The 22,492-nt window shown below is 40.7% G+C and overlaps 1 protein-coding gene across 5 annotated transcripts in view; it reads right to left on the bottom strand.

Moving 5' to 3' along the window:
* ndrg4 (NDRG family member 4) overlaps window positions 1-22,492 on the bottom strand; it is a 141,730-nt gene that overhangs the window by 85,935 nt on the left and 33,303 nt on the right. For 3 of the 5 annotated variants that reach the window (XM_079685205.1, XM_079685208.1, XM_079685207.1), the window contains 3 exons: window positions 20,732-20,822; window positions 16,528-16,680; window positions 11,185-11,223 (listed from right to left, as the gene is read on the bottom strand). In XM_079685205.1, the coding sequence (XP_079541331.1) occupies window positions 11,185-11,223; window positions 16,528-16,680; window positions 20,732-20,822 (283 nt within the window). The remainder of the gene's footprint in view (window positions 1-11,184; window positions 11,224-16,527; window positions 16,681-20,731; window positions 20,823-22,492) is intronic. The other 2 variants (XM_079685206.1, XM_079685209.1) reach the window with 1 other exon arrangement.

The following is a 22,492-nucleotide window of genomic DNA, read 5'->3' as shown; positions in this document are numbered from 1 at the left end:
AGTCTTTTGTCTCCAAACCATGTCTGCTCTCCACATCTGTATTAACAAGGGAATGCAAAGCTGGTTTCAGTGAGGATCCAATCATGGCAGCAACCTTCTCATTTAGTTTGGAGTAAGATTCGCCACCAGTGCAGTTGGTGCGTTTTATGATAAGGTCTTCTGTCACATTAGCTAGTGCAGATGTGCTCCCCATACTTCCAAGTGTTAAGCAGTGAAATGGCAGAGGGTATAATAGATCATTTATATCTGTTAGCTTTGGCTAACGGTTGCTTGAGGCGGGGCTCCAGCACGGCCAGAAGATCAATTCTAATTGCAGGGGTTTGGTACTGACACATACTGTATGGAAATGAGTCACTTTTCGTCACCCTTGTTAGGGTTTTTTCAGTTTGAGGTTGACAGACTTATAGCAGTTAAAGGTCCCATGTCATGGCCATTTCTACTGATCATAATTCCATTGTTGAGGTCTACTAGAATATATTTAAATTGTGCAATTTTCCAAAATCACATTGGTTTCTCATACAGCATCTCTGTATAGTATGTGTATGCACTCTCTGTCCTCCACGCCTTGTTGGAGCTCCTGCCCCCCCCTCCCTGTGAGCCCAGTGTGCTCTGATTGGTCGGGACGTTGCAGGGCTCGTTGCTGCGAGGAGCGGACAGGCTTCCCGGTCGGCGATACAGCGAGAACAAGCGAAACTCATCCTGAGCACACACAAACACTCACAGCCGAAGTAAAAACAATAAGTGTGGCTTGATATTGAGTAAGAAAAAGGTTTATAACGCTCTGAGAATGGGTCTGCGGAGAGCATTTCTCCGCTATCCCAACTCGTCTATTACCAGCGTTCAGGGAGCTCTATGCAAGTCAATGGGGATTCCCTGTTAGTTAGCCAAGGGATCCTGGTGTGTGAGGTGCTCCACGGATTTTTTTCCATTTCAGGAAGCAAACATGGAAAATGAGAAATCTCCAACGAGGCGTTCTGGGTCTTTTCTGTGTTAGAGTTTTACTCGCTACAGGGTGTACTTTGAGGGTTTGAGACTCTGCAGACCGTTTACATGCAGAAAAAGCTTGATAACACACAAGACGATGGGTAATAACCAGAGAAGCATGGGCCCTTTAAAACATTTTAAAAAGGTGGTTACTGACTTAATCAAAAATATATAAAACTCTCCTCAGAACTGTTACAGGATGTGTATTTTGTAAATTGTTTAATTTCTATTATTATTTTTTTATCTTTAATATTTTGTTATGCATGCTTCTTAGTTAACATGAACCTGTCTTTGGCTCTTTTCTGCTGTAACAATGTACATTTCCCCTCTGAAGGACTAATACAGGTATTCTGATTCTGATCTGATTCTCAGAAAGAGAGACCTGTTCCAACCTGGATGCTCTCCAGGCCTCGACCGCCCACTAACGGGGCAAACCCACTTTGCGCCATATGATAGCTCAGTGCAAGTTCCAGCAGGAGGACTGAGGGGTATACTACGAAGCTGGTTCAACCTAACCTGGATATGTTTGAGTTAGCCGGTTGGCCTAATCCAAAACATAAGCGCTCTTGCTAAACTGTACTACGACACGGGTTATCAAGTGGATTGCTCAAGCCAGCTGTGTCCTATCTAGTTAGGTGCACGTTCACATGAAAGGGGTGGTATTGGAGCATTCGACCAATCACAAACATGGAGAAGCATACTGACAGCGCCGCGTCATACTTCCTGAATGAAAAGTCAACTATAATATATTAGACATATGAAGAAGTTAAACTTTAAACATCCATGACTTAAACACTTTATCCAGGATAAAAGCCACATAGTTGCACCTGCAAGGTGAATACAGCTGGTAAAAGTTTGAATGCGTACATTAACAGGTTTATGATATCACTGCCCCGTCTAAGACACGACTGGATCTGACTAATTACATTTGTATCGAGTGTTTCGTCAACAAAATGTGTTGCTTAAAATAATACTTCTGCATGTAAGTGACACTGTGAGTGTTGCACGGCCAGATACGGCTCAGCTGACTCATATAAGGAAATATATGATACATTATGATGTGATATGCCGCGGACTGTACTTAATGTTACTCTGATCCGGTTACTTATGTTGTGGCAGATATTTAAGTAAGCTTTCTTAACGCTAATGTTATAATAGTCAGATTGCTCTGAAGATGGGAGGTGATATTCTATTAATGTTCACGTTCACACAGTCGGTGATTTTTGCCGGCCGTCTTTCCTGAAACGGCAGCTTTTCTGTATTTCCTTTCTCCTGTAATATGACTTGATCGCTTTAAACTCCGCACACTGAGCTCTGATTGGTCAGCAGGCAGTGCTTTCACTGAGTTGAGCTCTTAGCCTGCAACCTGGGGGGTATACTACGAAGCAGGATTTTCGCTTAGCTGGCTAACTTCAGGGAAAACTCTGGGTTTCCGGTCCTACGAAGCTGGTTCTCTTTTTAGCAGGCTAGATCTCCATGGTAACTTATGCTGTGCGGCTAACCTGCCCCGGAGCAGGTTAGGTTGGGCTGTCAGTACGCTTCTCCATGTTTGTGATTGGTCGAATGCCCCAAATACCACCCCTTTCATGTGAACGCGCACCTAACTAGACACGGCACGGCTGGCTTGAGCGATCCACTTGATAACCCGCGTCGTAGTACCGTTTAGCGAGAGCGCGTATGTTTTGGATTAGGCCAACTGGCTAACTCAAACATATCCAGGTTAGGTTGAACCAGCTTCGTAGTACAGGCCTCTGGTCCCGACCAGGGGGGTATATGAGGTATAAGACACGATCTGACTTTAATTACATTTGTCTCGAGTGTTTCGTCAACTTCATGTGTTGCTTAAAATAATACTTCTGCATACAGTATGTGACACTGTGAGTGCTGCACGGCCAGATACAGCTCGGCTGACTTACAGTTTTTTAACTACAATGGGGGGGATTCCGAAGCCTTTAAGATGATCTGTGGAGATGCATCAATCTGTTACACTTTAATAGGAAAACAGGCTAATTTCACGAAAACCAAGCAATTGAATATTACAAAAAATGATATTAAAAAGGTAAACAATAAGGCTCCTCTTTGTCAATAAATGCAAGAGGTGCAGCATTTTCTCAACAATGTTTAATTTACATTTTTCATCTTCCTCAGACGTCACTCATTGGCTGACAGCCCAACAATGATTTGGACTTTATTACCCCAAAAACAAAAGCCACAGCTTTGCTATCATTGCAGTTTAGTCGTGTTTATATCCTACATTGGATGTGTAAGCATATAATGCTTCAGCGAACACAGGAGGGGGCTTGGCTGTCTAAAAATAAAGACGGCTCATTTTAATTCTCCCCAAATATATTGAGACTGAACCTGAAATTTGAATTCTCTGCTCCCATCATAATCTTGGCGATCTTGTTAAAATTGTGAATGCAGAATTAGAAATACTATGTAATTGATTTTAATAAATGATCCCTTTATGTGGCCAAAACAAATGACATGTTATTCAATACAAAGTCTGAGAGTATAAATGACTGCATTATACGGATTTGCAATACCGAGATAGAAAAAGTTGGTGCATGTACATTTTTAGAACTGCTTTTTGATGAAAAACTCAATTGGAAGCAGGTATTTTGTATCATACTAAGAACATTCTTGAAGAAAAATACTCTTTATAACAGTCTATTTCTCCCTTACCTTTACTACTGCTCCGAAATATGGGGAAACACGTACTCAACAAATCTACAAATAATAATAACATCCCAAAAACATTACGAATAGTCTGTGGTGTTGCTAAATATGAACACACAACTCCCATATCTAAAAAAACTCAATATATTAAAATGTGTTGACATAGTACAGCTTAAAACAGTACTGGTTATGCACAACATTTTCCATAACAAAATGCATAATAACATTCAAAAGCAGTTCCAAACCACAGCGTGAACATATGAATGTAAAAAAAGTCACTTGAAAATAAGTGTTCACAATGTTTATGTGCAATTATGCATATAATATTATATGCATATATTATTATTCATTTGCCAAGTACATGTTTTTTTTTTCATATGTATTTTTATTGGGAAACATGAGAAAAAACAACAATGAAGTAGCAGTCGTCAAACATGTATGAAATCCCCCCCTTTTTTTTTTCTTTTTTTTATCAGGAACAGGATAAGGGAATGATAATGAAAACAAAAGGAAATAAAATACAAATAATAACCCACCCAAAACTGGACAAGAGTCATTAAGAAAAAATAAATAAATAAAAAGACTTAGCACAGATACAATTGTTTGATGCTCGACACACACAGCTCAACATACAATATCATTGATAGGACTATCAGTTACATTCCAGGGAAGTGAGAGAGTCAATGTAAGTGAGTACCGGATTCCACCTTTTAAGGAAATTATCAGACGAGCCTCGTAGTGTATATTTGATTTTCTCTAGATGGAGAAAAGACAACAAATCTTCAAACCAGGAAGATGCGGAGGGTGGGTTTGGGTCTTTCCACTGAAGCAATATACGTCTACGGGCTATAAGAGAGGCGAAAGCTATAACATCACTCTGGTTTCTAGTCAGCATGGTCAAATCTTCAGGTACACCAAAAATAGCAATGTGAGGACTGGGTGACAATGAAATATTGAGAGCCTTAGATACAGTGTCGAAAAACACAGACCAAAATGTAGCCAATTTCGAGCAAGAGTAGAACATGTGAGTATGATCGGCAATTGACGAAGAACATCTATCACAGATATCACTTGAGCCTGGAAATAATTTAGAAAGTTTTGCTTTGGTGAAATGTATTCGATGCAAAACCTTGAACTGAATCAGAGTCAGTCGGGCACAAGAGGACGTAGAATTTACTCTTTTAAAAGCAATTTCCCACCATTCATCTGTGAGGTCAAGCCCAAGTTCCCTCTCCCACTTGCCCACAGCCCCAGCAAGTGGAGAGGTCCCAGCCGATATAATGAGGTCATATAGTACAGTTATACTACCACTTAACTTATTAAGTGAGAGGATGTCATCCATCAAGGAATTAGCAGTCAATAGTGGGAATGAAGCAAAGTGAGTACGGGCACAGTCCCGTGCTTGGAGAAATCGAAACAGACTAGAATGTGGCAGATCAAACTTATTACGAATATCCTCAAAAGTTGCGAATGTCCCGTCAATGTATAGGTTAGAAAAAACTACTATGCCCTTTCTTTTCCACAATGCAAAGGTTGTGTCAAATTTGGGTGGGGTAAACAAGTGATTATTAAGGATGGGGCTATGGGGAGAGGGAGAGGAGAGTTTAAAGTGCTGCCTGAATTGTTTCCAAATTTTTAAAGACGATATAACAATTGGGTTTGAGGTATATTTGGAGGGGCAAGATGCAAGAGGGGCACAAAGCAGAGCAGACAGAGAGGTTGCATGACAACTAAGAGCTTCCATTAGGCACCAATCAGCATCAGAGGAACTATGCCAAAGACGTAATTTCTGGATGTTGGCTGCCCAATAATAAAATAGGAGGTTCGGTAGAGATAAGCCACCATCTTTGTTACGTCTCTGAAGAGTAGTCCTGCGTGCCCTTGGAGTCTTACCAGCCCAGATAAAAACAGAGATCATCCCATCTAGCTTATTGAAAAACTGTTTTGGTAAAAAAATTGGCAGACATTGGAAAAGAAAAAGAAATCTTGGTAAAATGTTCATCTTAATAGATTGAATCCTACCAAACAAAGAAAGAGGGAGGGTACCCCATCGTTGTAAATCCACCTTTATATCTGTGACTAGCTTAGAGAAGTTTGTTTCATGAAGGGAAGCAAGACTGCGAGTTATAGTTACACCCAAATACCGGAAACTCGTAGGAGCCAGGTGGAAAGGTAGGGCATGAGCTGGGATGCGAGTAGCTACTTCATTTACAGGGAAACACTCACTCTTGTCAAAATTTACCTTATAGCCTGAAAATGACCCAAAACTATTTAGGAGTTGCAGAATGTCACCAATACAGTTGACTGGATCTGAGATATAGAGTAAAAGGTCATCAGCATATAGCGAGACCCGGTGATCCAATCCAGCCCTGCGCATGCCTGTGAAAAGTGGAGATGACCTCAGAGCAATGGCAAGGGGCTCTATTGCCAAGGCAAATAATAAGGGGGAAATTGGACAGCCCTGCCGGGTGCCCCTCGTCAAGGGGAAGAATTTAGACAGTTGAGAATTTGTTTTTACGCTAGCAGTAGGGTTAGTATACAAAAGCCTAATCCATGACACAAACCGAGATCCAAAACCAAATTTATGAAGTGTAAAGAATAAATAGTCCCACTCCACCCGATCAAAAGCCTTCTCTGCGTCTAATGAGACAATCATCTCAGCATCTGGTGAGACTGCAGGGGAAAGCACAATATTAAGTAACCGTCTGATGTTAGAAGATAATTGACGACCCCTGATAAAGCCAGTCTGGTCTTCAGAGACAATACCTGGTAAACACGGGTCCAGGCGGTTCGCCAGCACCTTAGCAAGAAGTTTGACATCCGCGTTCAAGAGACTTATAGGTCTCCAGCTACTACAATCTTCTGCTTTTTTGCCTTTTTTGAGAATAAGGGAGATTGAGGCTTGTCTTAGTGTTGGGGGTAGAGTACCATTTTTCAGGGAATCATTAAACATATCTAATAAAAGGGGAGCTAACTGGGCCGAGAACTTTTTATAAAAATCTACAGGAAAACCATCCGGGCCTGGGGCCTTGTTATTTTGCATCTTCCTAAGACTGCCAGTTATCTCCTCTAGAGACAGAGGGTCGTCCAAGCTATCACGCGTGAGAGTATCAATATTAGAGATATCCAGAGTGTCAAAAAAATGCTCTATATTTGTATTGTCTATAGGGGGTTCAGATGTGTACAGCTTGGAGTAAAATGTGGTAAAGGCATCGTTTATTTCAGTAGGATTCGTAGTGAGGGAATGTGAGGAATCATAGACCTGAGTAATAAACTGAGAAACTGACTGGTGTTTAAGCTGCGATGCTAAGAGGCGACTAGCCTTATCACCGTATTCATAATACGTACCCCTTGTCCGTCTAAGAAGATACTCAGCCCTGCCAGTGGAAAGCAAATCAAATTTGGATTGAAGCTTACGCCTCTCAGCATACAATTCAGGAGTGGGAGAACTCGAGTACTGTCTGTCTAATTTACTAATAGCGTCAACCAAATCCTGCTGTTCTTTTGTCTTTTGTTTTCTAGAGTGAGCATTATACGAAATAATCTCTCCTCGCATCACTGCTTTAAAAGTTTCCCAAAGAAGGGAGGGGGAGGTGGATTCAGATTTATTATTATCAATAAAAAAGTCTATTTGCTTTGAAATATGCTCACAAAATGTTTTGGTAGCTAACAGGCCTGTATTAAATCTCCAGGGCCCACACCTTGGACTAGGGGAGAGAGATAGCTCTAGAACAAGAGGAGCATGATCAGAGATGACAATAGCAGAGTATTCAGTCAGTCCAACAGAAGACAGAAGGGCTTTATCTACAAAAAAATAATCAATGCGTGAGTAAACACGGTGAACTAGAGAGAAGTATGAAAAATCCCTTTTAGTCGGGTGGAGAAACCGCCATGGGTCAATACAACCCACCTGGTTCATAAATGTGGATAGTGCTCGAGCCATACAAGAAGGGGTAAATCTTTTGGGACATGACCTGTCTAACTGTGGATCAACTACAAGGTTCAAATCACCCCCGAAGATGAGGCGGTGTGTGTCCATATTTGGTAAAGAGGAGAAAATTGAGGTCATAAAATTTGGATTATCAAAATTTGGGGCATATACATTAACCAAAATCACTGGGGTCTGATATAGCACACCTTTGACTATAATATAACGCCCTCCGGGATCTGAAATAGTTTGTTCAGCTGAAAACTGAACACGTTTGTGTATTATGATGGCTGTGCCCCTGGCTTTAGAATTGAAATTTGAATGAAAAACCTGCCCCACCCAAGGCTTACGAAGCCTAGCATGGTCATTCACACAGAGGTGCGTTTCCTGGAGAAAAGCAATATCAGTATTGAGACTTTTTAGGTGTGAAAACACTCTCGACCTCTTAATTGGTCCTCCCAGTCCCCTGACATTCCAGCTAATAAATCTAACAGAGCCTACAGACCCTCTCTGACCTGTATTCTGGTTAGTCATTAATTAAAATCATCAACCATATGTAACATAACAAGCGTAGTGGACAAGCATCATACACACCAGTAACATTAGATATTAAAAACAAAGACCCTCCCCTAGGCAAACACCCAACCTTTTCCCAAAATAACCCTCTACTAAAAAAGAAAAAACACATATCTTTGAGGACAAATGAAAACAAAGAAAACCTTAAGCTCAACATTGCGGTTAGCAAAGTGAGTAGCAGGATAAACCTTTGCTAAACAACCAGTTGACCACGCAGTGGTATCCCCTCCTACAATATCAAATTAAATTAAACACCACTAGAACGATTCTGTTTTTAGAACAGACAAATTGGCAACGATCTACAGTCCAACAGAACAAATGCTGGCAGGTGACTAAACACCAGCAGAGGACAGTGCTGCACTCACCCGGAAAAAATGATGAGTCCAAACAGAAAAACACGGGCTTGGTGAGCAGGCTAAACGGAATTAGCCTAGCCTAGCAAAAACACACCCGTAGGCAACAACGACAACGAGTTATCAAAAAAAGTAAAATCAACCCGTAGCGAAATGGAAACACGGCAGCTTAAGTCTTATGAATGCGTTCTTGATAGAAGCGATCAGCCAGCTCGGGAGTGTCAAACAAGTGGACCACACCGTTGAAGGTGACTCTCAGCCGGGCGGGGTAAATCATGCCGAAACGCACTCCTTTTTTGTAAAGCCGGGACTTCACATTATTGAAAGCGGCTCTCTTCTTAGCAACAGTGGCGCTGAAATCCTCGTAGAATTTGATCCTGTGCCCTCGGTAGGACATCTCCCGGTGTTCCTTGGCCCATTTCAAAACCTGCTCCTTCTCAACGTAGCGATGGAAACGGACAATTATGGGCCGAGAGCCCTGGCTGGGTCTGTGTCTCAGGCTGCGATGTGCGCGATCGAGCTCCGGGCCGGAGTCAGGTAAGACATCTCCAGCCACCTCCTTGAATAACTGAGACATAAACTCCCTAGCGTTTGCGCCTTCCATATCTTCAGGAATACCCACGACTCTGAGGTTCTGACGCTTGGAGCGCGATATCAAGTCCTCCACTGTAGCGTGTAGCGCTGAGTTATCATCCGACACGGAGGCTAGCTGGTTCTTCAAGGTCGCCACGTCTTGCTGCAGGCTAACGATGTCATCTGAGTTGGAAGACAGTGTGCTCTCGATCTGTGATATGGTGGCGGTGTGAGTCGCCACAGTGTTGGTTATAGCTTCAAGTGTTGGGAGTATCGGGGCCATGGCTTCCGACAAGGCAGCGTTGAAATCTTCCTTAAGACTTTCGCTCAATTTCTGGAGCTCAATGACTAGCATCTCAGCCGTTAACTGTGTAGGCCCCGTCGACGACATTTTCTGCTTGTCCTCGAGTCCCGGGAATGAATCAGTCATTCGCTGCTGGGTTTTACCGATCCGTCCACCCTTGCTCATCGTAACGGTGTGCAATATTGTTCCGTTTAACTCTATCAATGTAGTCTGTACCAAAGTTTAAATAAAATTCGGCGTTATCTTAGTAAAATATTATGAAAAATGCGGAGCTGATAGCAACTGCGTCCTCCTTCTACATGCTCAAACCGGAAGCGCCAAGTACATGTTTACATATGCATATATTTAGATATAGTATTTTCATTTCCAAAAAAAATAGTTGAAACTGCTATTGACATGTGCAGAAAATTACCCTATATCTAGTTTTCGTATATATATATGCATTTATTGTTTTCCTGCCCTAACTTTTATTTAATTTGTTCTCCTGTTTTCTTTATTTCTTTGTACTCCTTCATTTCTATACGTTTTTGACGCAATAATGCCGATGTGTATTAGGATGATGCACGGGAAGGCTACTTTCCATAAGCTCTGCTTCAGCTCTCCCGCTTCTACTAATTTTGTTCATATTTATGTGTATGAATTATTTTATTTTTTTGTTTGGATGAAAAAAAAAAATAATAATAACTTTCAGCTTGGGGCCCCCCAAGTGGCCGCAGGGGCCTTATGCATCTGCATAGTCCGCCTATAGAAAGAAACGGCCCTGATGTGATGTGATATGAATGATAATGGGACACATCAACGTCTGCACTCACAGTGCCGCGGACTGTAGGCTACGTAATGTTACTTTGATCCGGTTACTTATGTTGTGGCAGATATTTAATTAAGCTTTCTTAACATAATAGTATAATAATAGTTATAATAGTCCGATTGCTCTGAAGATGGGAGGTGATATTCTATTCATTTTCACGTTCACACAGCGGTGATTTTGGCCGGCCGTCTTTCCTGCAACGGCAGTTTAAACTGTATTTCCTCCGCACACTGAGCTCTGATTGGTCAGCAGGCGTGGTGCTTTCGCTGAGTTGATCTCTTATCATGGAACCTATCCTGCTTCGGAGCACAGACTAGGTTCCAGGATAAGTCACCATGGAGATCTAGCCCGCTAAAAAGTGAACCAGCTTCGTAGTTCCGGAAATCCCAGAAGTTATCTTGCTAAATGAAAATCCTGCTTCGTAGTATACCCCCCTGTTTAGCCGCACAGCATAAGTTACCATGGAGATCTAGCCTGCTAAAAAGAGAACCAGCTTCGTAGGACCGGAAACCCCGGGTTTTCCCTGAAGTTAGCCGGCTAAGCGAAAATCCTGCTTCGTAGTATACCCCCCTGGTCTACATTCATTCAATCCGAGCTGCATTAACCAGCTCATCATGGGTGTTCTCTCTTTACCAATTTTCACCACAATCTCCAGAAGCCAATCATCGTTCTGCAGTCAAACTTTAAAATGGTTGTTTATGCTGAGATTTACACTTGTTGTTCAGCAGGATAATCTCCCATATTAACACCACTTTAGATTGTGGACTGGGGAGGTTGTCCAGTGCCTTGCTCAAGGGCACCACGGCAGGGCCCAGGAGGTGAACTGGGACCTCTCCAAGTAGCAGTCCACATTCTAATTCTGGTCGGGGGCTTGAACAGGCGACCCTACAGCTCACTGTCCAAGTCCCTACTGACTGAGCCACTGACGGAGGGAACAAAGCGAGCATCATGCTAACAGCGCACACACATCAGATCTTACCTTCCAATCCCCCGGAGGCATCAGCTGTTCACAGCTCTCCTGCAGACGCAGAGACAGAAGACAGAGAGACACTGTTAATAGAGGGAGATAATTAGTGTGAACTCACACAAATGTATTCCTCTCGCTGTAACGTGTGCTTCCACTGCTACACAGAGAGGAGATACACAGTAGGTCCAAACCCCAGAAAAACACAGTTTCCCAGAAGCACCTCAGCAGTACAGTGCTACAGGTTCAACTGTCTCTGAACACACATTATTGGCTTCATTTCAGGCACAAAAAGCCAAGTCTTTAATAATAAAACTGTGCTCTGTGTCTTTGAACTTGTGGTGCCAACATTCCTACTGTTTTCAAATCGAATGGTCGAGTGATGCACCAGAAATCAAGCTGTAATAAGTCATTATATTAAAAAAACGAATTATGGACATAGGATTATGTATTTTCACTTCATTATGTAAAAATAATCATTTTGTTTATAAGCTGCTGAATGTTTTCATAACCAGCATGGACACAAGTTCACATTTTGTTATAAATGATAGCATATTGCAGCAGTTATTACAAAATGCAAGGGTTGCAGTTTGTTCACAATGAAATGTAAAGCTTTATACTATTAAATCATACTTCTATAATACATGTTTAAGAATACAGTTTAAGAACATGATGACATATTTTCCAAGGAAAGATCATCTTCTGATGTCCTGCATGAATTGTATTAGATATATTTATAACACAATGAATTCATGTTGGTAAATGACTGATTACACAATGTGTTCTTACAAACAAGATGAGTTTCCATAGTGCAGCCAGCTGCTGTGATCTGGATCTTGTACAAATAACACAGCAACCGTTTGTACGTTTGTGTTTGTCTTGATGACATAATTCTCACATCCTCAGGGTTATGTTGTGTGAATTTGAAATGCTGCCTCCAGAGTCAGAAGACATGATTCATATATTTTGAAAGGCTTACTAGCACTTTTCCTGGCCTGCTAACTCATATTGCAGAGGGCCCCTTTAAAGCATCCTTTGGACCCACTTATATGCCTTTGGATATTGCCAAATGTATTCATTATTACAGTGTATGTCAGTGTAAAGAGCAATACAGATCATCTGCTGTAGTGCGTGTGGGAGACTGCATCAGCAGCAAACAGTGAGGGAAGATACAGGATGAGAGAGACAACAGATTCCTCCAGAGCAAGCAGCTCAGCATTCAGCTCCTGCAAACACAGACGCGCCGGGGCATCTGGGTATTCAATATTGTTGTCATCTAACACAGTGGCAAGGGAAGTCAATATCCCTGCGAGGCATTGTAACTCCTCGACTGCCAAAATAGATTAAATATTTTTTAGAAAAACCAATTGATGACAAGCTGGCGTCAGAAGAAGCGACAGCTGTGTTTGACATTTACATCAGGCAAAATATTTTTGAGAAACAAATCTTGACGCAAATATGTTTTATCTTGCAGTGCTCTGTTTTTAAGGAATCTGGTCTTGACATTCATTTTGTAAGATCCGTAGGCTATTGACATAAAACAGGTTCATACTGATGTGCTTAAAAATGACACTTAAACTAATTTCTGTTGTGTTCTTTTTGTCATTTTTAACACAATAGTGAAGGTTTTACTGATCTTAACCTGTATTATATCAGCACATGTCATTTACAGTAAGAGCACATTCCTGCTCTGCTTTCAAGTTTAGAGCAGAGAAGGAACATCATCTGGTGAGAAAATGCAGGACATGGATATGAGGTAAGAATGGTGGCTGAGAGATGCAGCGGCCTCAACAGCCCAAAACACTTTCATTAGGAGAAACACTCCTAAAACAATGTGTACAAAACTTGCAAATGAAGAAACTTCTTCACCAACTTGACAGCACATGCAGCTTTTAGAAAAAATTCACCAATGCTGCATGAAGCTCAACACACAACGGAACACCTGCTTGGCTGTCACTGGAAACTGACCCAAAATGTAACTTTTATTGTCTTATTTTTACAATGTGATCACATGACTCCTTCTCATATTATCGCAGATCTGTTGTACGCTAGCTAGCTAACGTAGCCAGCCTAGTCATTTCAGATATACTGACAAACACTTACAGTTATGAGACAGACTAACTCTGTTGACCAACTTTATAATCCTGAACGTGCCCAAGAGCTCCAGTCCGAGCTGTGTGCGTCACTTTTTAGTGTCCTCTGGTCTCCATTGGGTTTTGAGCTTCTTGCAGCGTTTTGTATCTGTTTATGCCAGGGGTGTCAAACTCAAGGCCCGCCAGCGTTTTGTATCTGTTTATGCCAGGGGTGTCAAACTCAAGGCCCGGGAGCCAAATCCGGCCTGTGACTTCATTTTCTGTGGCCCCACAAGAGCTTGCAAAGAATATAATATGTTTATTATATAGTGATGATTTACAGAAGCAAGTTGCCCATAAACTACATGTCCCACAATGCATCTCAAATTAGACTTTTTTTCTCAGAATTTGACTTTTTTTCTTCTAAATGTGCCTTATTTCTCCAAATTTGACTCTTTTTTTTAAATGTTACTTTTTTAGAAATGTCACTTCCTTTTTTTAAATTTCTTTTGAAATGTCACTTCCTTTTTTAAATGTCACTTCCTTTTCTTTTTAAATGTCACTTCCTTTTCTTTTTAAATGTCACTTCTGTTTTTTGATTTTACTTTTTTCCAGCTTTTCTTTTTAAATCATTTTGTGACATTCTCACTGAAGAGACTTGCAATTATTTGCCCTAGACTTCTGCTTTCAGACGTATTTAATTATGAAGTTATTACCCTATCAGATAATAATCCAATGCAGAGGCAATAATGTAATATAATACATTATTTTATATATATATTTATATATAAGTTACAACCGGCCCTTTGAGTGCAGCCATAATGCTGATGTGGCCCGTGATTAAATTGAATTTGACACCCCTGGTTTATGCAGTGCTTTAGTAAATGCTGCACATGTTTCGTCTAGTTGGGGAATGTTTTCTAAATGCTGCATGTGTTGTCAAGTTAGTCAAGATTTTTCTTCATTTGATTTGTTTTTGTATTGGCATCGTTTTCTGCAGCTGCAACAAGTTTCTCATATTGGAAATGTTTTGGGATTTTGTATCGCATTTACACCTGTCGACTGCCGTAGGGTTAGTCACCATCACAACTGTCATGGATGCGTTGCACACTGCTGCCTTATTAAACATGCAAAAGTAGAGGATATTATCATTGTTGTGTTACATCTGAAAGAAAATATGAAAGGATTCCAAATAGACACAGTACACATACAAAAAGAAAAGTGATGGGTTAAGATCAGGGAGTAAATAAAGTCACATGAAGTTATTAGCAGTGATGAGTGGAAAAAGAAAGGACAGAAGTCACACAATCAGATCAGGGGGACACCTAAAGAGAGAGAAAGGGAAAACCTGAAGCTGCCCTTCATGAACAACATGACGTGTCAAATTATATGTATGAGCTTCTCAGATATGCAAGTGTATCAACACTGCTGCATGAAGATGAAGAACTCCAATAAACTCCACAGAGAGGGCAGCTTCAGGCTCTGTGGATCTCATGCAAATGCATTTTTAAAGGGGAGCTATTAGTGAGGACAGTACATTGGTCGGACCAGCAGGTTGCACTCTTCTCTTTCTTATAACCCCATGTTTGAGGATATGCAGCCACTGGGCACGGTGGGGAGGGAATGCGTGGCTTTTTGTTTTTGGAAAGATGTGAACTAATATGTCATAGTTCCTGAGAGAGAGATTCTCCATGGATGTGTGAGAGTGTGTGTCCTCAGGTGTGTAACGCTGTGCAGAGACAGATCCTTCACTGCTGCTGTTGCTTCCCTCTCTGATCTCAGTGACTGCAGGCTGGTTTTGTGAATGCAGATTTTGCCCTAGATTGTGGGCTTTTCAAGTGGATGTCTCGGTTGAAAAACAGAATTACCGCAGAGCTAAATTCAGCAGGTCTACGAGGATAGGACTTCATTATTTGATTTGTTTTTCATCCTAATGCCATTCCGTTTTCAGAAACTGAAAAAATCCATACATGTAAATCCTCCTATTGTCTGTTCTATTTCTGGTGGAGGAAAGATAATCGTATTATTTGGTTAGTAGGATGAATTATGCAGGCTTCTGTTGTTAGAGAATGTTAAACAGTCAATGTGTTCAACAGTAAAATTCTGTTAAGATTAGGGATATATAAACAATAAATTGGTGACTTATTTCTAAATGATGTAGAAAGAAAGAGACACCATCACTCAATAAATGTACGGATGTATTCTACCTTAAAACTATTTGGTAATGATGTGCTATATTTAACAATTTACATTTAATTTCACATTTGTGCTTTACTTATAGTCTGCTACATTTCAATACAAATTATATTTTTCTACTGGGACTTTTTTGATAATATGTGGCTGTCTTTACTCTTTTTTCTGTTTTTTCAATTTGATCTTTGTACAATTTATTGCTATTTTTTACTTTAGCAACTAACTACTACTTCCTTAACTGTAAATGCTACATTTGTTCTTTACTTAAGCGAACTACATTTCAGAGGGAAATATTAGTCTATTTAGTTTTATATTACTCCACTACATTTATTTGTCAGGCATAATAACTATTCACAATAAATTGTTCAAACAAATACATGGTCATCTAAAAAAGTGTATTACTAACAAATAAACAACCCGACAGTTTATGAAGTAGTGGAAAATAGCTTTGACCAGCCATATCATATATTGCTGTAATAATAAGCAATTCAAAGTATATCATTCTACTGCATAACTCTTTTACTCTACCTGTGTTTTTTTACAGTCTATTGGTATTTTTATTTTAGTAAAGTATTTGTATTGACTTAAAGAAGTCACAGCTATCCTATTACTTACACTGTTTTGTACAGGGTAAGTGTGTTACTGCTGTGCAGCGCATGTGGGCTTTTCAGTAGTGGTTACCAGTAGGTGGAAGCAACTAAAGGAAAAAGTTCTGTGGTCATACAAAAGGGACTGACAGAATTGAAAACATAAGGACTTCATTTTATCAACTGATAAATAGTTCTTATGACTTTTCCTCCATGGTTAAGTTCTTTAATAAACACTTTACAGCTGTGTTGAGTGTGTGTGTGTGTGTGTGTGTGTGTGTGTGTGTGTGTGTGTGTGTGTGTGTGTGTGTGTGTGTGTGTGTGTGTGTGTGTGTGTGTTGTCTCAGTGTGTGTGTATTGTCTCAGTGTGTGTGTGTTGTCTCAGTGTGTGTGTATTGTCTCAGTTTGTGTGTGTTGTCTCAGTGTGTGTGTATTGTCTCAGTTTGTGTGTGTTGTCTCAGTGTGTGTGTGTGTGTTGCTGCTGCTCCTGGAAGTTCTGGTATTACCGGGATGACCCCACCGGCCCGACTGCGGGTCGTGCGGAGCCAGTGGCGTGCGATCACATGCCAGCGGTGAGCTGAGCGGCTGGGGGGAGGGGGGTTGGTGGGGGGTGCAGCGGGGCACGGTAACCCCCACGATGCCTCCCCTCCTTTATCCTGCTGTGTTGTAAACAACAAAGACAAGATGATTATTGGGAAACAGCCGGGGAAAAGAGCGGCAACATTCAAAAAAGTAACATTTTGATTCAACATTCATCTTCTCATGCAAAGTTCATGGAGTTTTACTCAGGCCTGTGAAGGTCCAGTGTGTAGGATTCAGCTGGATCTATTAGCAGACATGGAATAAAACATTCATAACTACGTTTTTATTAGTTTAAATTCACCTAAAGAAATGCTATGTTTTCGTCATATCGGCATAGGTAGCTCCATGTTGCACCGCCATGATTTTACAGTTGTCTAGAATGGACAAACCCACTCTAGCTGTAGAAATTGTGTTTTGTGTTTACGTGACCTAAAGGCCACAGTAGAATCTCTGCACACTTGGAAAGGGAGGTCGGAGGGGTATTCGGTTGGCTGCGTTCTGCTGCCTCACCACTAGATGCCTCTAAATCGTACACACTCAACGTTAAAAACTCCAAAATGATCGCTCTGGCCTCCTTCTGCTTCATTTCTGTTTTGCATCACCAGAACGGTCAAGCTGCAGCCCTTTGATAGGATAAGAGGAACATGTTTACACAGAGACCTGATGAATTAAACTGTGCACCTCAAAATCAGGAATACACTGAATTCATTTAACACGGGAAACACTGTAAATGTAAGCTCTCTTGGCCGTTGACATCCGCTGAGGTCAGAAGTCCAAGCTTTCCCCGAACCCTAAAACAAGGACTTCGTTTTTAGAGATTTTTTATCCAAAGTTTTCAATATTAAGTTATGTTTCAAAACTTCTTAGAACTCTCCACTATTCAATAAATAAAATCCTTGTGGAGGAATGCCAATCAATTGATTTATTTATTTTTGGTCCAATATAAACAAATGTTAAAAAGTCACCTCGGTGTCCTCAATAGCCTTACTTACTTTGAAACATAATTAGATTTATAAATGTAGCTTCACTGCCTTGGTTAGTGTGCTACTATATATTGTTGGTGTATTAACACTACCCAGTGTCGATAACAAAATGAAAAAAAATTCAATCTGAATGTGTGCCAAGATACAGATAAAACATTTTTGTAAATCCAGTGCTCTATAGAGCTAGTTGTGAATTTCTTTCACTTAAATTAACTTTATTATTAAAATAAGAATGAATATAAAATAGCCGTTTAGCTCACATAGTGCCGGTGGCCTATGTACTGAGGATAAGTCCCCATGTGGAGGACCTGCATCTTGAACTGGTGGTCCAATTCATATATTTAAAAAAACTAAGGCAAGATAAATGAGCGAAACTGCAAGTGATTCTTTGTTGAAGTTATTTTCAACGGAGCAACAAACTAAGTGACCTGCTGAGTCATGCTAACATGTAAGCTGATCAATACGGCAGCAGTCGATGGCTTCCCGTCATTACAAGCTGCGAGCCGTATTGAGCAGATCTAATGACCTTATGCTGGACCAGCTGATCAATAGAAGAATAATCCATGTTGATGCACACTCACACTTCTTGTGAAGGCCTCAGTATGACTGTCTCTCCTGGGTGCGATGTTTCATTTTTGACACACTGGCCGACTGAGTCATGACTAACAACAAAAGTTCTTCCAGCAGAAGTAAGAGGCTTATCTGGAGCAGAAGAATATGTTTCCATGCTATTCTTCTGAGTAGATATCATTTGGCTACCGGTTTGCTTTCCACAATAATACAAATCTACTGATTGTTATCAGCCAATACAATGGTTTTCGGAGGTTATCAGCCTAATATGGGTGAGAAGGGGCCTGCTCATTCAACCAGTAAATGTATCATGGATTCAGATGTTTAATAACTTAAAGATGCCCTTTTTAGGGGTGGAGGCAGTCCCTTTTTTCTCTTTAGTAATGTGTTATACAGTGTACAGCTCTTTATGCATGTAATGGTCTGCAAAGGCTAAAATCTCAAAGTTCCCTTCAGAGGGAGATCCTCTCCCACATGAACCCCCTGCATTGGACTCCTTTGTTTTCTGTTTCCTCAGTACTGCACAGTTCATGATGAAAGACGGGCAGTTCCCCCTTTGTTGGGCCAATCTGGTGATTCAGTCACAACCTATAAGTAGACTTTGTTCCATGTGGCTTTGTTATGTTTGAAACAGAAATGTAGCGACTAATGGGGGTTTAACGGTACGTCCACACAGCAGCTTTGAAAAAATCTTGAAAATCTTGGAGCTGGGCGTGTCTGAGAGCTTGGGTATTTTTGCGAGCAACGCGACCAATAACCAATCACGTGAATATCCAGCCCCCGACATACAAAGCAAAAAAACCCTGTTCTTCTCCACTCAGAATGTGTGCAGAAAGGAGTATGACATTGTGTACATTAATGTGATGCATATAGTCTATGATGTGGCAGAGGTAAAGTGTCAGCGGGAAGGGCTATGATGAACATGTATGAGATTAATGTCTATGGTGCTATTTTATGCTACATTCCATGCTGGCTGTCTATGCTTGCTAGCAATGTTTAAACGAAGTAAACTGGATATAAAATCCCCAAACAGGCGAAAACATACCAGTTTCACCCACTGTCTCTGCCACCTCCCTCCATGCCTGGTTTGATTGGCTAGCGCTTGTACTGTCAGATTTGCATAAACGGGATTTGATTGGCTGACGCTTCCAGCTCAGCTTCAAAAGTTGAACATTGCTCAACTTTTGAATCCTGAAAATCCTGAAAATCCTTGAAATCTTCGCTTTGCTTTCCCACAATGCAGTTAGGCGAAAAGAGAAGCAAAGTGACGTCATCCCCATTCAAAGTCAATGGGCAGAGAAGCGTTGGAAGCGTTTGAAGATTTTTTTAAAGCTGCTGTGTGGACGTACCGTAAGTGTGGACCTGTTGTAGAAGTTGAGTTCTAGCGCTATTATGTTAAAACTGTTGTGCTTATAGACTGTCCATTACATTTCCTAAAATAGCTACTGCAGCACAGACATTATGAGAAAAATAAAGCACTTTTTGAACATTAAAGTATCTAAACATGTCACAGTAAAGCCACACAATACAAATATGAACCTGAAAATAAGCAGAATATTTCCTCTTAAAAGAAGAAATAAGACAAGACAACACTGACCTAGGAACTGTAGTAGTTGTGGCAAGAGAAAAGGCAGAAGTCAGGGGACATATAAAGAGTGAAAAACTCCATAAAGATGTCAGAGTTGATGGGTTTAAAAAAAACAAAGGACTAACACGGCACGCAAGAGACCAGTATTCTTTGAGAAATATGGTTCCTTGATGGGAGCCAGAATTGTTTTAATGGCTCTGTCCTTTCCAAGAGCCGGTAAAGACAAAGGTTTTTGCTCCTCTGCTCTATCTACCCTCACCTCTTTTCTCTCCATGTGTGTTTCTGCCAGTCTCTCTTGCCTTTGACCAAACTGACTTCTTGGAATATTCACATCATTTAAAAACATAATAACTGCTTTGCCATGCTTCCATCTTCCATCTGAATTCAGCAATGCTGATGTTGAGTAAATAATCCATTATTTTCTTATTTACCAATCCCCCTCTGAACTTCCCAATTTACATTTTCCTTTAAGAGTTTTAAGCAACTCAACTCACATAGATATCGATGTTTTTAAAGTTTAGGAGGAAATAAGTAATTTCAAGCAATAATCCTACTCCTTGTGTTGCTTTTATGTGAAGTTCTCTCCACCATTTATATATTTTTTGCAACAGGTGGCTCTCAAACATTCAAGGGCTCCTGATACAGACACGACCTGTTGCTCAGGTAATGGAAAAGTGGACTGGAACAAGCGGCCTTTATGAAACCACACAATGCCTGCTCTCTGTTTTGTTTCGCTTCTCTGTTTGTTCTCCAATTATCTTAAATGAGCTTTTATCTGTTCATAGTCACAGCGTTATGGTTGAATGAATGAATTTATTTTTCTGCTTTTAAACAAGCATATAGTCTTATTATAAGCAATATAGCAAGTATGCACAATGATATCTGTCTCAATAAATCAAACGATTTCAGAGTCATTCCCCCTGAACCCACTATTCAGGGAGGGTTAACCGCGGGACACACACACATAAATAAAGCAGATGCACTGACCACATCTGAGTCGGCCCCTCGCTGCTCCGGCAGCAGGGGCTTCTCCTCCGTGAACTGCTGCTCCTTCAACCCCGCCATTCTGGACAGCAACCTGCAATCAGCGCACACACACACACACGTCTAAGGTTGCACTATGATTTCATCATGCAGAGTACTGTATGCATTTGACTTTCACAAAACAAGTATGTTACATGACGACGGCCGTTCAGCTCCAATTGAATGGAATGAACCAGTTAATTATGGAACAATTCCACAAATCCACATCGTGAAATAATGGAAGGACTCAGATTTGATGTTGTTCTGAACAGAAACAATCTGAGCAGCTGATAGATGAGAAACTGATTGAAAACAAAGATGGAATCGAGATGGCACATATATTTCCCTGCAGGGCAACCTACCCGGATTTATTGGAAGATGTATCGGTGAAAGAGGACAAAAACATCCAAAGCTAAAGAACATATCAGAATGTACAACCCAGTCTCACGGCATTTCGTGTTATAGTCACGACGTTTAATCTATTGATTCGTGTTCACCAACACCATTTCCCCCTTTTTTTCGTGTCACACAGAACAATTTTAAAAGCAATATATTTCTATTGGATAGAAATCCCCATAGCTGAGGATCTTGGGAAATCAGTTCAGTGGGTGTGTATCGCCTATGTCTGTTTCGGGTGACTTTATTTTGAAATTCAGTTCCTGACGGACGGCAAAAAAGCCTGATATTATAGAATTAATAAATAAATAAAAACAAGGATAATTGTGTGTTATTGTTGAGTAAATAACAGTGTGTTATTTAGAAAAGAACAACAAATTAAAAGGAAAAAAAGATTAAAAAAAACCGATTTCAGTATTCTGAGGCTCTGAGCCCCATTTTTTTTCTTCACGGACGGCAAAACAAGTCAGAAATCATACGATTTAAAATAAAAACAATCATCGTGGTTTGATATTGAGTAAGAACATGTTTTTATGAACCACACAGCTTCCGGTCTTCCAAGACCCGACCGGACAAAAAGACGTGGTGCGGGCACGAAACATACTACCAATAGAAATACATTGCTTTTAAAATCTTTCTGTGTGACACGAAAAAAAGGGGGAAATCGTGTTGGTGAACACGAATCAATAGATTAAATGTTGTGACTATAACACGAAATGCCGTGAGACTGGGTTGGAATGTATTGAGTGGTGCAGGGATGAGTCCCAGATATACCCTTCTGCAGTGGCGGCCGGCCCATAGGGGCGCCGCCCCCCCTCTTCCCACATGTTTGATTGTCATTAAAATAAATAAATAAATATATTTCCAAAAAATATATATTTTTTATTTTTATTTTTATTTTTAAAGAACAAGGTAAATATTATATAGTTGGTATCAGTAAAATGTATAATATACAATAAAATCTCGTTTAAAATTGTTTTACGATGTCTAAAGTTACTGATAAGTCACATGTTTCCTGCCTGGCCGCAGCGTGTATCATTACCCTCTCTCGTCCGGGCGGTAGAAAGGAGCCCTCAGCCAGAGCAGCTGCAGCCAACAAGCTGACCGTTGCTATCTGTAAACTATGCCGCCGAAACATAATTTTAGCCAATCAGCGTCGTCAGATCTGATGCTCAAAGGGCGCCCTTTCAGCGCCCTGGCCTGTGTGTCTGTGAGTTGTTTAGACTCGTATCCAAGGTGACGCTACAGTGGGGGATGGCTGCGTCTGCAGGTGTAGACTCCGGTGTTAGTGGATCGCCGGAGCTGTAGATTAACATTTACATGCTTATT

This window comes from Notothenia rossii (genome assembly GCF_949606895.1).
Source record: "Notothenia rossii genome assembly, chromosome: 5".
Lineage (NCBI taxonomy): Eukaryota > Metazoa > Chordata > Actinopteri > Perciformes > Nototheniidae > Notothenia > Notothenia rossii.
This window is presented reverse-complemented; position numbering and strand designations above follow the sequence as displayed.